General features: G+C 43.7%; 1 protein-coding gene across 1 annotated transcript; it reads right to left on the minus strand.

The window, feature by feature from the left end:
• Positions 1 to 1,453: 1,453 nt before the first annotated feature.
• LOC308097066 (pepsin A-like) lies at positions 1,454 to 12,979 on the minus strand (the record flags this gene model as incomplete). Its single annotated transcript, XM_080444653.1, has 9 exons — positions 1,454 to 1,591; positions 10,015 to 10,113; positions 10,346 to 10,490; positions 10,619 to 10,735; positions 10,932 to 11,128; positions 11,234 to 11,352; positions 12,086 to 12,203; positions 12,445 to 12,586; positions 12,924 to 12,979. 9 exons carry the CDS (start codon positions 12,977 to 12,979, stop codon positions 1,454 to 1,456), a joined length of 1,131 nt encoding a protein of 376 aa, XP_080300779.1.
• Positions 12,980 to 14,598: the final 1,619 nt, after the last annotated feature.

Genomic DNA, 14,598 nt, shown 5'->3' on the forward strand with positions numbered 1-14,598 from the left:
TGTAGTTTAAAGGTTTTAGTAATCATTTACAAATGTCAATAAACAGGTTGTTAATGAATTGTTAATAGTCTACAAACTGCTTATAAATGTTTATAAATGCTTTAGAATGGGTCGTTACAAATGATTTAATAATAATTTACAGATGTATATAAATGGCTTATTAATGAATAGTTTAGTACTTACTAATAACTTATAAATGATTTGTAACCATAGTTATAATGTTTTTAGTAATCGTTTACGAATGTCAACAAACAGGTTGTTAATGATTTGTTAATAGTCTACAAACTGCTTATAAACGTTAATAAATGCTTTATAACGGGTCATTATTGTAAAGTGCTACCAAGAATGGAATGAGGAAATGATTAAGATTACATCATATGAATATATGTTGGGTAGAGTGAATGGAGAAGGAAAGATGAAGGAGACATGGGACAGATTTTGGATATATATGAACCTTTTCTGATATTGGGATTGCTAGACTGTGCATTTATTTTGTATTTTGTTTTTATTTCTTGGAATGGCTGTATTATTGTTGTTTTATGTTGTATGCTGCTTTGTACCACTGGAGTTACATTCTGTACCATATTGAAAAACAAATAAACATTTGAATTACAAAAAAAACAACAACACGGTTCTCAAGCCTGTCCAGAAGGATTACATGGTCAACTGTGTCATACACAGCGATGAGGTCTAAGAGAACAAGACAGAGACCTTTTTGGCATCAGTGTTCATTCTAAGATATTGTAACTTGATTAGGGCAGTCTCTGTGCTGGGGTTTTCTCTAGATATATAGATAAGTAGATAGATAGATAGATTTTTATTATAGTGTCCTGCACCATAAGATGCAGGACAAACTCAGGACAAACTCTCACTGACTCCCTGGCTATACTAAGTCGCTAACTAGTTTGCAGCAGAGCTGGATCTTTTCCATAGGGGTTTAAGGGCTTCATGAACAATTTTAAGGGCAGCTTGCAGCCTTTGTGCACTCAACTGCCACCTTCTGAAGTTAGTAAACTCCAGTGTCCAGTGTGTCACATTTTATTTTCGGTCCTCTAAAACTGACAGATACTACCTGTCGTGTCCATCAGCTGGCATCAGATATATTGGAATTGGAATATGTCTTGCCCTGTAATCTGTATTTTAGCTGCTGTGCTTCCTTTGGTGTCTAATTTCCCTCGTTGGGATCTCAAGAAAAAATGAATAAACGTATAGTGAATGGTAGACATTAGACAAACCATATTGTTAAAGTGTTGAGTGTGTTAGAAGCTATGAATAAGTAAGATTAGTAAGGTGTTACTTGACACAGTGACTGTAATAATATTTTATTCGAAAGCAGCAATAGCATATTTACTATTACATCTTGTTTTCCATTTGCACAAGCCATGTGTGAATCATACAGCTCCCATACAGGAAGTTTAGAGTTATTGATTATCCATCAGGATGCTTGGTTTGATTACACAGACTTGGCCAGTCCAATTAACTTAGCCTCAACGTCAAAGATGGAATAGAACTCTCTGATGAAGACATCTCCCAGGATCCAGAGCTGGTCAGATCCACCATTACCAAAGCCAGTGCTGCAACCATAGGACCTCTATAGAAGGAAAGAGAGGAGGAAATGTACAGTATTTCACTCACAAAGAATAAAGAATGACACAATTTTACTTGCTAGTTATAGCCAGTGTTGCAATTGGTGTGTGTGTGTGTGTGTGTGTGTGTGTGTGTGTGTGTGTGTGTGTGTGTGTGTGTGTGTGTGTGTGTGTGTGTGTGTGTGTGTGTGTGTGTGTGTGTGTGTGTGTGTGTGTGTGTGTGTGTGTGCGTGCGTGCGTGCGTGCGTGCGTGTGTTACACATATGTAAAGAAGAAGGTTCCTCAATCCGGTGCAACACATTTATTTAGTTTTCAGGGTAGGGGGGTATCTGTGAAACACAGTTGAAATACACATCAGTAGTGTCTGTTTACATTCAGTAGTATCTTACTGGATCTTGACTAGACTGATCTGAATACCATTTTCTGTTTCACGTATAATACAGTAACAGTACATAAGCAAACACATTTATCATAGCTGCTCACAGCAATATACTCTTTCCCTGTCCAAATGCCCCTTGACACAGAAATAACATTGAACCACATATTTTCAATAAACACCTTCTCAGTGCAATGATAATTCAACTTAACAATAATATTCAATAAACCAAACGGCCTAATTGCCCCTGTTTCTTATAGTCATTAGCTGAGAAACACAACAGGAACAAACATAGCTTTAAATGCAAATGTAACATCAACATTCATATTTTCAAACTCCAGATATTCTTATATCCTCCAAAACACACCAACTCTGTATTAGCAAACTGCACAGATTATGTTGGTGATAGTATAGACATTTCACATCCTCACTTAATCACAGTGGCTGTCTCTGTGTTGTAGTGTTAGCTTGCTAACTGCTAATGTTAAACAAACTCACTCATCATAACATCACACTCATACACATCTCTGCCCACTTGCCCCTTCAGATCCCCATTTATGCACATGACTCTTTTATACTATCTTGCCCTTATAGCAGCTCTTACCTGTGAAACACAGTTGAAATACACATCAGTAGTGTCTGTTTACATTCAGTAGTATCTTACTGGATCTTGACTAGACTGATCTGAATACCATTTCCTGTTTCACGTAAGAGCAGGGAGCTTACTCATTAAACCTCACTGCGCCCTCTGCTGTCCTTTTACTGTCACAGGCACAAAACAGTTTTTAGTGCTGCTGCTGGCATTTAATACATGTCTGTCTGTTTTAAATGGGGGGGGTAGTATTTTGTGTTTTAATGCTTTACTTTTATAGTCTTTTGACCCAAATAATCCCTTAGGGGCCACACTCTCCCCCACAAAATTAAATGTCTCCCGACATTTCCTGGAATGTTCACGTCAACACAGTCCCTCAACAATCCATGGTCGCCATAAAGGTTTCCATTCACTATTCTGAGTGTCTCTAATGTCACAATGTCTGGCGATTAAGGAAGGCTGACCCAATGTGTCATAACTCAGTACTATCGGCCGATGCCTTTGTCTTTGTGGGTGTTGTCTTACCGGTTGTAACTGATCTGCTTCTAACTCACCACCCACATGACTGCCTAGGCCTGGTTCAGGTCTCTGAGGCTGTAGTGGCACATCCTCTTCGCTCTGTAGTGGCACATCATCTTCGCTCTGTAGTGGCACATCATCTTCGCTCTGTAGTGGCACATCCTCTTCAAGGTGCAAGTGCTGGGGACCCTGGTGTGGCTGGAATGTCTCTGCCCGAGGATTCAGCAACTGTTGACTCGGCTGGTTTCTGCTGCTGGATCTGAGACGCCACTTGTAGGTAGCACCGTAGTCATCATCGGCGTCATCATCGAAGTCACTGTCGGACTCTGGACGCTGTAGCTCTCTGCGTTGTGGTCTCCTCTTCCTCTTTGTGGGGCTCTGGGGGTCTTGTTGTGGCTGATAAGTCTTGCTTGGTGTCTGCTCTAGGGGTAGATGGTCGCACGGCAGCAAGAGGTTTCTGTGGACCACTCTGTCCCTCCCTTTGCCATTTTCTGGGATGACATGATAGACTGGGCTGCTGTTGTCACCTTTCCTTTCTTGTACTCTGTATACCTGGCTTTCCCAATACGACCGGATTTTCCCAGGCCCACCTCTTGGGGTCAGGTTACGGATGAGGACTCGGTCGCCTGGCTCGAGGTCTCTCCCCTGTACCTTTTTGTCATAGTGAGCTTTTCCCCGAGCTGCCCCCTTGTCTGCAGTACTGGCAGCTATCTGGTATGCTTCTTGCATTCTCTTCTGCCATCGACTCACATAGTCCTTGTAGGTGCCCTGGGCCTCATCAGCTTTGAGATTGAACAGAAGATCGATTGGCAGACGAGGAGATCTTCCAAAGAGGAGGTAGTAGGGTGTATAGCCGGTTGCCTCACTCTTTGTACAGTTGTATGCATGGACAACTTTAGCCAAGGACTCTTTCCAATCTTCTTTCTCTTTGTCTTCTAGGGTCCGCAACATTGACAATAGGGTACGGTTAAATCGTTCAACCTGCCCGTTTCCCTGTGGGTGGTAAGGTGTCGTGTGGGAGCCCTGAACGCCTGAGAGGTCCTTCAACCTGGTCATCAGGTTGTTCTCAAACTCTTTGCCCATGTCATGATGTAACCGATTAGCAAAACCGAACTTAAGTGCAAAGTCGTTAAAGAGCTTGTCTGCCACCGTTTTTGCAGACTTGTTTCTTGTAGCGTAGGCTTGTGCAAACCTCGTAAAATGATCCATGACCACCAAGATGTACTCATAGCCATGCTTGCATTTGTCCAAATGGAGAAAGTCTATTGAGACTAGCTCAAATGGATAAGTGGTATGGATAGGTCTCAAAGGTGCACGGGTCTGCTTACTCGGTTTCTTCCTTTTAAGACAATCGCACACACTGGTAACAAAATGTTCTACCTCTTTGTGCATCTGTGGCCAGTAGAACCTTTCTCGGATGAGGTCAAGCGTTCTCTCCACCCCTAGGTGGCCCATGTCTTGGTGCAGTTCTTTGAAGACCAGTGGGCAGTAGGCTTTGGGAATCACCAGCTGTTCTCTGTGAGAGGTTCTACGGCGCAGGACACCATCTTCATCTACCTGGATCTTTAGCCATTGTTTCAGTAGTGTGGCTACAGCAGGGTGTTCTGTCCTCATCTCAGTTCTACTTGGTCTCCTATTCTGTGACTTATACCAAAGGACTCTGGATATGATGTCATCCTCTTCCTGAGCTTTGCGTATTTGTGCTGAGGTGAGAGGCTGGCCAGTCTCACAGTCTTTCACAAGGCTCAAGGCGTCAATGTGGACCACTCCAATGCCTTGGCAGGGGGTACTCCTTTCCACCATCACGCTTTCCATGGACGCACTGATTGCCTCTTGACTTTCCTCTGCTGTACAGCTTCTCATGTAGTCCTCTATCGGCATCCGAGACAGCCCATCCGCATCTGCGTTGTTTTTCCCAGGGCGATAGCGTATGATGAAGTTGTAATCTGCTAACTCCGCCACCCATCTGTGCCCTGTCGCATTGAGTTTTGCAGTAGTGAGCACATATGTCAAAGGATTGTTGTCTGTGTAAACAACAAACGATGAAGCATGGAACAAGTAGTCACGGAAGCGTTCACAAATGGCCCACTTCAACGCTAAAAACTCCAGCTTCCCGGAATGCAGATGGTACCTCTTCTCGGACGGGCTCAGGGTGCGGGAGCCATACGCTATCACTCTCATCTTCCCTTGCTGACGCTGATACAATACAGCACCCAAACCAACCTGGGATGCGTCACAATGTAACACGAAGGGCTGAGTGAAGTCAGGATATCCAAGGATAGGGGGCTTTGTGAGGGCATCAATCAGCTGGTTCAACACTTCCTGGTGAGAGTTGGTCCACTGTATGGGTGAGCGTGATAGTAAATGACCTTTATTTTTCTTCACTGTTTTCTTGTGTCTTTCTGCTTGTGGGTCAGGGGTGTGCTCTTCAGGTTTTGGGATGGCTAGTAGGCTGTACAGTGGAAGGGCCACACAGGAGAAATTGGGGATATAAGGCCTATAGTAAGATAGGAACCCTAGAACCTGGCGTAGATCACCGACAGTGGCAATTGTTCTTCCCTTCAGATTCATCACAGGCGCCATCTCCGTGGGGTCCATGGTGTAACCTTCTCCTGTCACCCGCCTGCCCAGAAATCGCACACTGGGTTTAAACAGCTCACACTTCTTCGGAGTTAACTTAACACCATGCTCCTTGCAGCGCTGGAGGACTAAACGGACATGCTCCAGGTGTTCTTCAAAGCTGCTGCTGTGTACTAGGTTGTCATCTAGGTACGGGAGGCAGACCGTGTCTCTCAGGCCAGCCATGCAATGTTCCATACTTCTCTGGAATTCTGCAGGGGCGGAGCTCAGGCCAAATGGTATGCGGACCCATTCATAGAGCCCCCAGGGCGTGATGAAGGCTGTCAGTGGACGGCTCACTTCATCAAGGGAGCCCTGGTGGTAAGCCTTTCCCTGGTCTAACACCGAAAACATTGAGCTTCCCCCAGTGCATCCAGCATGTCTTGGATCCTCGGTATGGGATGCCGGTCTGGCACTGACTTGCGGTTTAGTTCTCTGAAGTCACAACAGAGGCGCAGGCTGCCATCTTTCTTTCGGACGCATACCACCGGCGATGAATATGGTGACCGTGATGGAGTGATCCACCCCTTGTTCAACAGATCCTGCAGATATTCTTTTACTTCATTGTGGAGAGGCTTTGGGACAGACATGTAGGTCTTTTGTACTGGACTGGTGTCGTTGAGGGTGATGTGCATCCGAAGGGAAGGTATGTAGCCTACATCGTCGCCGTCGAATGCAAAGGCCTGACACTCCTCTCTCAACATTGTCTTTGCTGCTCTCTGCTGACCCTCTGGAAGGTGGTTGAGTTCCACAGGGGGGTCCCATGTCACTGGTCTCTCCTCTTGCCTGTTACCGGACTGTGGTGCAGGGTGTGACATGTCTGTTACCCCATTGGACTTGGACTTTGTACTGTTTGTCTGTTCAGGTGACGGCTGCTGATCTTTGGTCTGAATGGCTGCTGAGTACACTGTTTTGACTGATTCTAAGTGTCCAACAACTTGGTGACAGTCCAGGCAGATTATGTGGTTAGTGGTGTTTGTCATGGGTATTGGTACATATGGTACTTTCTTTTCTGGGATCTGCACCAGCACATCATTGAGGACCACGCCCTCTGGTGTGGGGTTAAGTATGTCAGGTGAAAAATGCATGTCTTGGCCTCTAGCTTGTAAACTCACATGTGCTCGGATGTAGACAGTAGTGACTTGATTGGCTGGCAAGAACACCACTTTTCCACCTGTGCGCACCACGCCAGTCTCTGGGTCTGGAACACCGTTCTGCATGAGCTTCACCACATTCTGAGCAGTTTTTGCTGTTATGGCAAATGCTTTACTCACTTTGTGTGTTAGCTGCTTTCTTCCATCTTTAGTCTTCCCCTCGTGTCTGTTGATGATGGCCTCGATGACATTATAGCCTATGATGGGGTCACTGGCCACTGCAGGATCGCTTGACACAAGCATTGGCACTTGTAGGTTGCTTGTCATGTGGGAGTTGCTGTCCAGCCGGAAGCTGACCTCAATCCAGCCAATATAGGGAATGGGGGTGTCATTGGCAGCGAGGACTATCAGGGTCTCCCCCTCCAAGAGCTCTGAAATAGGGCGGGTAACTGTGTGGGGTAGGTGTATCTGTCGCCAGGGCTCATTTACTATGCTCGACTGCGCCCCTGTGTCCCACAATACTTTAACTGGATGGTTGTCCATAAAACAGTTCACCATACATCTGTTTCCTACAAGACCCACTAATCGTGACTGTTGCTTGGGGGGTAGATACTGAACTGCATTTACAGCTGATGAGGCCTCTGCTGCTGAAAACGGTTTGCTTTGGGACGCCTTATTCTGAACTACCGGTAGTCCCGCCTCAGTAGTCCTTGGCCGTTTCCCGACGATGCTCTCTGTACTCTACATCCACGCGATAGGTGGCCCTCTTGCCCACATTTGAAGCAGTGTGAACAATCTTCACCCACCCCCTCTTCTCTGCACTTTTGGCAGCCTTTCTCTCGCTGCCTCGGTCCAGGAGGGCGGCGGCTTGTCTCCATTACTGTGAGGAACATTTGCTTCATTTCTGTGCGAAGCTCATCCATGAGCTGCTGTGTATTAATGCTGTCAGTTTTAGTCTCTTTTCCTTTCACTGTTTTGACCGCCACTGCTACACTGGACTCCTTTGGTGAAGAGGGGCTTTGAGCTGGTGTGGAGTCTGTCTGGATTTCAGACTGTAGCTCCTGTACTTTGGGATTCTTAAAAGCATTGACCCGTTTCCGTTTCTCCTGCCTCTCATTTTCAACCTTGGCAGCTTCATTTACTCTCTGTATTAGTTCTTCATCCGTTGTGCTCACATCTCTGAGAAGGGGTAGGATATGGAATTTCACAGAGTCAATCAATAGCCCAGTTTCAATTGAGCGGAGAAACTTGCGCTGAATGGTGATTCTGCTGTACTGTTCATCATTTTCCTCATTTTCTGCTTTCCACAACAGCTTCTCCTTCAGCTCAATCGCCCGGAATATAAAGTTCAGGGGGGTCTCTCTAGGATCCTGAGAGATATTTATAAGCTGGTGGTAGAGGTCAGTGGAGCTGTCGACCTTGTAGTGACCCTTCAGAATGATGAGTAGTGATGTGAGGGTCAGTCCACGCTTTATCTCCAACATGTCTCTCAAGGGAAGCCCTGCACTGACCGCCCTGATCACAGCTTCCACAATCTCAGTCTCTGTGTGTCCTTTGTCTATCCCCATCTCAATCTGGCGGACTAAGCTGAGATAGGATAATTTCTCCTTCTGTCCACTTTCTCCAATTTGCCCACAGATTTTAAACTCCCTCCTCAATGTTACTTCGGGCAGTGTATATGTTGGCTCTTGTCGGCTCTTGAGTGGAGAGGCTGTGGTCTTCTGGGGAGGTTTGTTTGGCCAGAAGTATTTCTCCTCACGTCCTTTCGTTGGAGCAGGCTCCTCTGGGGTTTGCTCTTTTTCTGGATGAAGGCATTCTTTGTTTTTCATATATTTGAGTACATCAGTTAAATACTGACAAATCACATCCTCCTCTTCATCTTTCTCAATCTGGTCCATCACGCTCTCTGCCATCTTGATGAGTGCCCTTCTGGACCTACTGTGGGGGTCTTCACTGTCCAGGCCATCACATTTCATGTGCCTGCAGACATCCATGAGAAACTCCTCCCTCAGCTGCCATAGGGCTGCGCTCACTTGATCACGCAGGAGCTGGCTGTTATCCATCTTACAGAAGGTTGATGAAGGCTCGGTTTTTTATGAGACCTCTGGTGTCTCGTCCTGGCTGGTTCGCCAAAATATGTTACACATATGTAAAGAAGAAGGTTCCTCAATCCGGTGCAACACATTTATTTAGTTTTCAGGGTAGGGGGGTATCTGTGAAACACAGTTGAAATACACATCAGTAGTGTCTGTTTACATTCAGTAGTATCTTACTGGATCTTGACTAGACTGATCTGAATACCATTTTCTGTTTCACGTATAATACAGTAACAGTACATAAGCAAACACATTTATCATAGCTGCTCACAGCAATATACTCTTTCCCTGTCCAAATGCCCCTTGACACAGAAATAACATTGAACCACATATTTTCAATAAACACCTTCTCAGTGCAATGATAATTCAACTTAACAATAATATTCAATAAACCAAACGGCCTAATTGCCCCTGTTTCTTATAGTCATTAGCTGAGAAACACAACAGGAACAAACATAGCTTTAAATGCAAATGTAACATCAACATTCATATTTTCAAACTCCAGATATTCTTATATCCTCCAAAACACACCAACTCTGTATTAGCAAACTGCACAGATTATGTTGGTGATAGTATAGACATTTCACATCCTCACTTAATCACAGTGGCTGTCTCTGTGTTGTAGTGTTAGCTTGCTAACTGCTAATGTTAAACAAACTCACTCATCATAACATCACACTCATACACATCTCTGCCCACTTGCCCCTTCAGATCCCCATTTATGCACATGACTCTTTTATACTATCTTGCCCTTATAGCAGCTCTTACCTGTGAAACACAGTTGAAATACACATCAGTAGTGTCTGTTTACATTCAGTAGTATCTTACTGGATCTTGACTAGACTGATCTGAATACCATTTCCTGTTTCACGTAAGAGCAGGGAGCTTACTCATTAAACCTCACTGCGCCCTCTGCTGTCCTTTTACTGTCACAGGCACAAAACAGTTTTTAGTGCTGCTGCTGGCATTTAATACATGTCTGTCTGTTTTAAATGGGGGGGGTAGTATTTTGTGTTTTAATGCTTTACTTTTATAGTCTTTTGACCCAAATAATCCCTTAGGGGCCACACGTGCGTGCGTGTGTGTGTGTATACTTGTCTTCTCATCTGTAACAGTTTGTGTGTAGACTGACCTGGAAAACGTAGGCAGAGGCAGGGATGGTGAAGGCGTGTCCATTGAGAGTGAAGATCACTTCAGGCATGCTCTGGATGTTCTGGCAGTTCACTGTGGCCTGTATAAAGAATACCATGTGTTTTAGGGTTAGGAGGAGGAACAGAGGCTGGGTAGGTGGCAGTGTGGGGGCTTACAGGTAGGAACTGCTTGGATAATGGGAGGTATGAGTGGTGGGAGGATATGGTCAGTTTGCGAGGCAGGAGAATAATCTCTTTTTGGTCCATTTTATCGCTGCTGTGTAAACTAAAATGGGGAAAGAAAACAGTCAAGACAAGAAAAATGTGTCTCACCATTCCATATTGATTAGTGGTGGCTCCAACATGGGAATTCATACTGTTTATGTCATTGGTTGGGCCAGCAATGAGGGAAGTGCCGGTGTCAATGATAGCCTGGCAGCCACCATTACAGGCCACAGTCTGTCCATTGATGGTAACACTGTTAGGAGCAATAGCAGAAGCAGAATTAATAGGAGTGTCCTGTGTGTATCTATTAGGCAATTAAGGTTTTGCAGTTGTCAACTTTTAAAAAGCGAATAGTCACAATAGACTGTAATATGTTTGCACCTGTCCATTTTGATCTGCCAGTAGGTTTCAGAAGTCAGGGGGATCCAGGTGATTTGTCCGGTGAAGTGGTTTCCATTAACACCACCAAAGGCCACCTCACTGCCCTGCTCTGAGTTGCTAACGGGAGCATTTAAGACAATTGTGTTGTTATCATTGTACACAAATGCATACAAAGTAAAAAAACTGTTCCATACTGTTTCAGTACCCCCTCAGGTAGACACAGTATACATATACAGTACATGTGCATGTACTATACCTATACCTGCCATTGCACACAACCAAATACAAACACTATTCCATTTAATTTCCGTACGGGCTCAGGTAGACAGAGAAGAGTTTCTGAGACACCAGGTTCTGCTTCATCATGTTGTCAAAGACAGGCACCACATTGTCAGAGGCAATGGACTGGAAGGCAAGTCCAAGGATACCATCAGCCTTCATATTGGCCATGAAAGGAGCCTCTGTCTGGCTGATTCCAAACACCTGCTGGGCCACAGTAATTCCACCAACCTGGAAAAGAAAGTCAGTGGTTACTCAAATGTGTCAGGTGGAAAGGTACAATATGCAGATAATTGTCAGAATTGCCAAGTGATTGCTCTAGCTGTTTGTGGTTACCTCAACATTGTCACTGACAAGAGATCCAGTCATGCTGCCAGTACCATAGTAAATAGACAGAGGCTGTCCGAGCCACTTGTAGGTGGAAGACTGCTGTGGGTTAAATTTCTGGTGGTTCTCTGTAAAATATATGTATTTTTAGCTGTGCAAATGAGAGAAGGTCTTGTAAATCTGATTTATTCTTAACACAAATACAAACTGAAATGGTTAGCAAACAATAACGCTATAAAAATGCTGTCCAATTGTTTGTTATCAGAACCACCATGTTAGGTATAGTGGTTATTAATAAACACAAGGAAATAATAATGATTTAGTCATACAGCCATACAGGGTCTGAAGCATGAAATGTACTGTAAAGAGAAATAAATAAATAAAGATAGGGGAACCCATATCAATTCTTGCACACCTTATGGCAGACCTACATCCTGACTGTCTGTACCATAGATATAGAAACCTAGATACCTCATTGGCCTCTGCAGTTCATTGGAGCGACTGGTATCTCAATACAAGGCTCTTCCGCAGGGCTACTTGACTACTGGCCAATCACAGCGTGTTGACTACTGGCCAATCACAGCGCGTCTAACTGACTAGTTGCTGCGCGGCTGCCTCTTAAGAAAAGACCCGCCCCACCTGCCTCTGATTGGCCTACCGAACGCCTCCTTCTGTGACGCACACGGAAGTTTCCAGCTTGCCCTGCTGAAGCGGAAGGAAGTGGAAGCACGGCCGAGATACGCACGGCTCAGAGACGAAGGAGGCGTCTACCTTTATATGTCTATGGTCTGTACTGTCCTTTACCAGGAGTTGCCCCACAGGGACAAATCATGTTTTTGTTTTAAAGTTAACAGTACTCACGACAGGCCTGGCTGTTACAGTAGACAGAGGGTATCCACAGGTTGGAGGAGCCAGTGTCAAAGACGACTTTGAAGGATTGGGGTGGAGTACCGATTGAGATGACTCCAAAGTAAGCCAGCTGGAGGTGACATTATAAAACATTGTAAACACAACAGGACTGGTAATTAGGGGGACTAAATTGTTGCCTGCTTCTACTATAGGCCTATGTGACTTACAATGCCCCTGATGGTGATCATTAGACAATAAGATGAACTAAACCTAATTTATTCTTAGTCCTGGCCAATCTGTTAATTTTGGCATGATTGTACGATGAAGGGTAAATTAGGTTAACATGATGTCTTCCCCTAACCTGGACTTACGTCATAATCATTGGTCATGGGCTCACGGCCTGTCTGGAGGAACTTGACCATGGGGTTGTATGGGTACTTCTGGAGGTATTCCTCCAACTGCCCCTTCTCCTGCAGGACATCCCGTGGAGATTTACCCTTGATCAGGGGCATCCTTCACACAGTGAGAAAAAGAATAATGCCAGGCCCCTTTTTGTTATCCATTGCAGTACAATAGATGAAGAGGTTAGAATCAGAATTTGTTTTATTCACCTTGAACAACACAGCAAAACCGTGTAAAAACCATGGAAGAGCTTGACTTGGTGTTAACTTTTACATACTACTGAGTGCACAGATATATTTCATATAATACAGGCTGTGGAAGTATATGGTTATATATGTACAATCTACAAATGAAGCACTTTATAGACATAATCTTTTACAAATTTGAAAAGTGCTGAGTGTGTATGTGACCGCATTTTAAAATGAAGATTGAAGAGCCAGCTGGTTACCTGACTAGGCATTCAGAGAGAGCCACCAGGGCACAAAGGACAACGAGCCACTTCATGGTTGCTAACTTTGTTGTTGGACTCAAGAGTGAAGAGATGTTGAAAGATGCCATCCTTTATATACAGTCCATTAAGGTTGTGTCAGCAATAATAATAACCTGAGATAAGAAATGTGTGATAACAACAATGAATTATCTTGTGGTATTTACAGTGGTATTTACAGTATGCGGATAAATTATTATTTCGGAAGTGCTGTTAATAATTTATATTGACATTCAGATCAGAAGATTTGATGTTCATTCTTCTGTGTTCTGTTTAATGTTGATATCCATGTTTTCCACGTGGCAAGATGTAGACTTTGGCTGTCGCACTGTAGACCAGAGTTGACAACACTATATTCTTGGGGGAAAAAATCATCTATTTATTAAAAACTATATAACTACTAATTTAAAAAGAAATCAAGGCAAAAATCTATGCAAAATAATTGTAAAAACTGCAAAAAGTCTTCATATTTATTTTTAAAAATATAATTTCTTTGGATGATATATGGTTCAGAGACCCATATATCATCCGACAGGATGGGATAGGAGCATAATTGCTAAAAGCTGCTTCTCGTGACATTTTGTTCTAGCCTTTGGAACAGTTAAGAGAACAGTGTCAGAGGATCTAAGGTTCCTGCCAGGTTCCTGCACATACCTAAAAAGGATTGCAGATAAGTAGGCAGGTGCTTTTACATTTAGTTATTTAAAAAACAATAAAAGGATATTACATTTGATTCTAAAACTAATAGGCAACCAGTGCAGGGACTTTAAAATGGGTTTAATGTGTACTTTGTCAGCATATGTGCCGCTTTGTTCTGGATAAGTTATAACCGACCAACTGCTTTTTGGTAGACAAGAACAGAAAGCATTACAGTAATCAAGTCTGACTGCTAGTGATAAAACCATGTATGCCTTAGCTTTTCCGTATCAGACTGAGAGAGAAATTGTTTAACTCTAGCGATATGGCTTAAATGCCAAAAAGATAATTATGTGGCATTTCAGATTTGGGCCTTCAAATTGTAATCTGAATCAAGAATGACACCAATGTTATTGACCTAGACCTTGTGTTGAGTGCAATTGATTATAATTGACTCGTTTCTCTCTCTAGCCCTCTGCACCAATGACTAATTCGTTTTTTATTGAACTAGAATGTTTTCTGATATCCATGCACTTTTGTCAGAGATAAGATTTACTACGGTGTCAAAGACATTCAAATCATCTGGGGATGCTGAAATATATATTCATCAGTATACAGTAGCTGAAAATCTATTTTCTAAAATGTCACTTAAAAATGGAGGTTGGATATGGGCTGGTAGTTGGTAGTGTAGCAGAGTAGCTCAGCCTGAAGCCCAAAAGCTATCTCCTCTGGCCAGGATCCCCCTCTTGGTAAGAGCAGTAGATGTTTGGCTTGAACCCTATAGTCCATGGGCCAGACCAGATATCGGTTCCATTTGAGTGGGCAAATCCTTACTAAATTATTTATAGGGTCGATATATAGTAAGTAAATGAATATATGATAGCCGTTCCACAGGAGTAGTTTCATATTTATTGGACATTTTGTTATGCCTAATGGGTGGACGGGCCGGTAGGGTGTCACGGAACAGGACAAGAATCCTAGACATCACCAAACTTTGCCA

The sequence above is a fragment of the Gymnoscopelus braueri genome, assembly GCF_963280865.1.
Source record: "Gymnoscopelus braueri genome assembly, chromosome: 12".
In the NCBI taxonomy this organism is placed as follows: Eukaryota; Metazoa; Chordata; class Actinopteri; order Myctophiformes; family Myctophidae; genus Gymnoscopelus; species Gymnoscopelus braueri.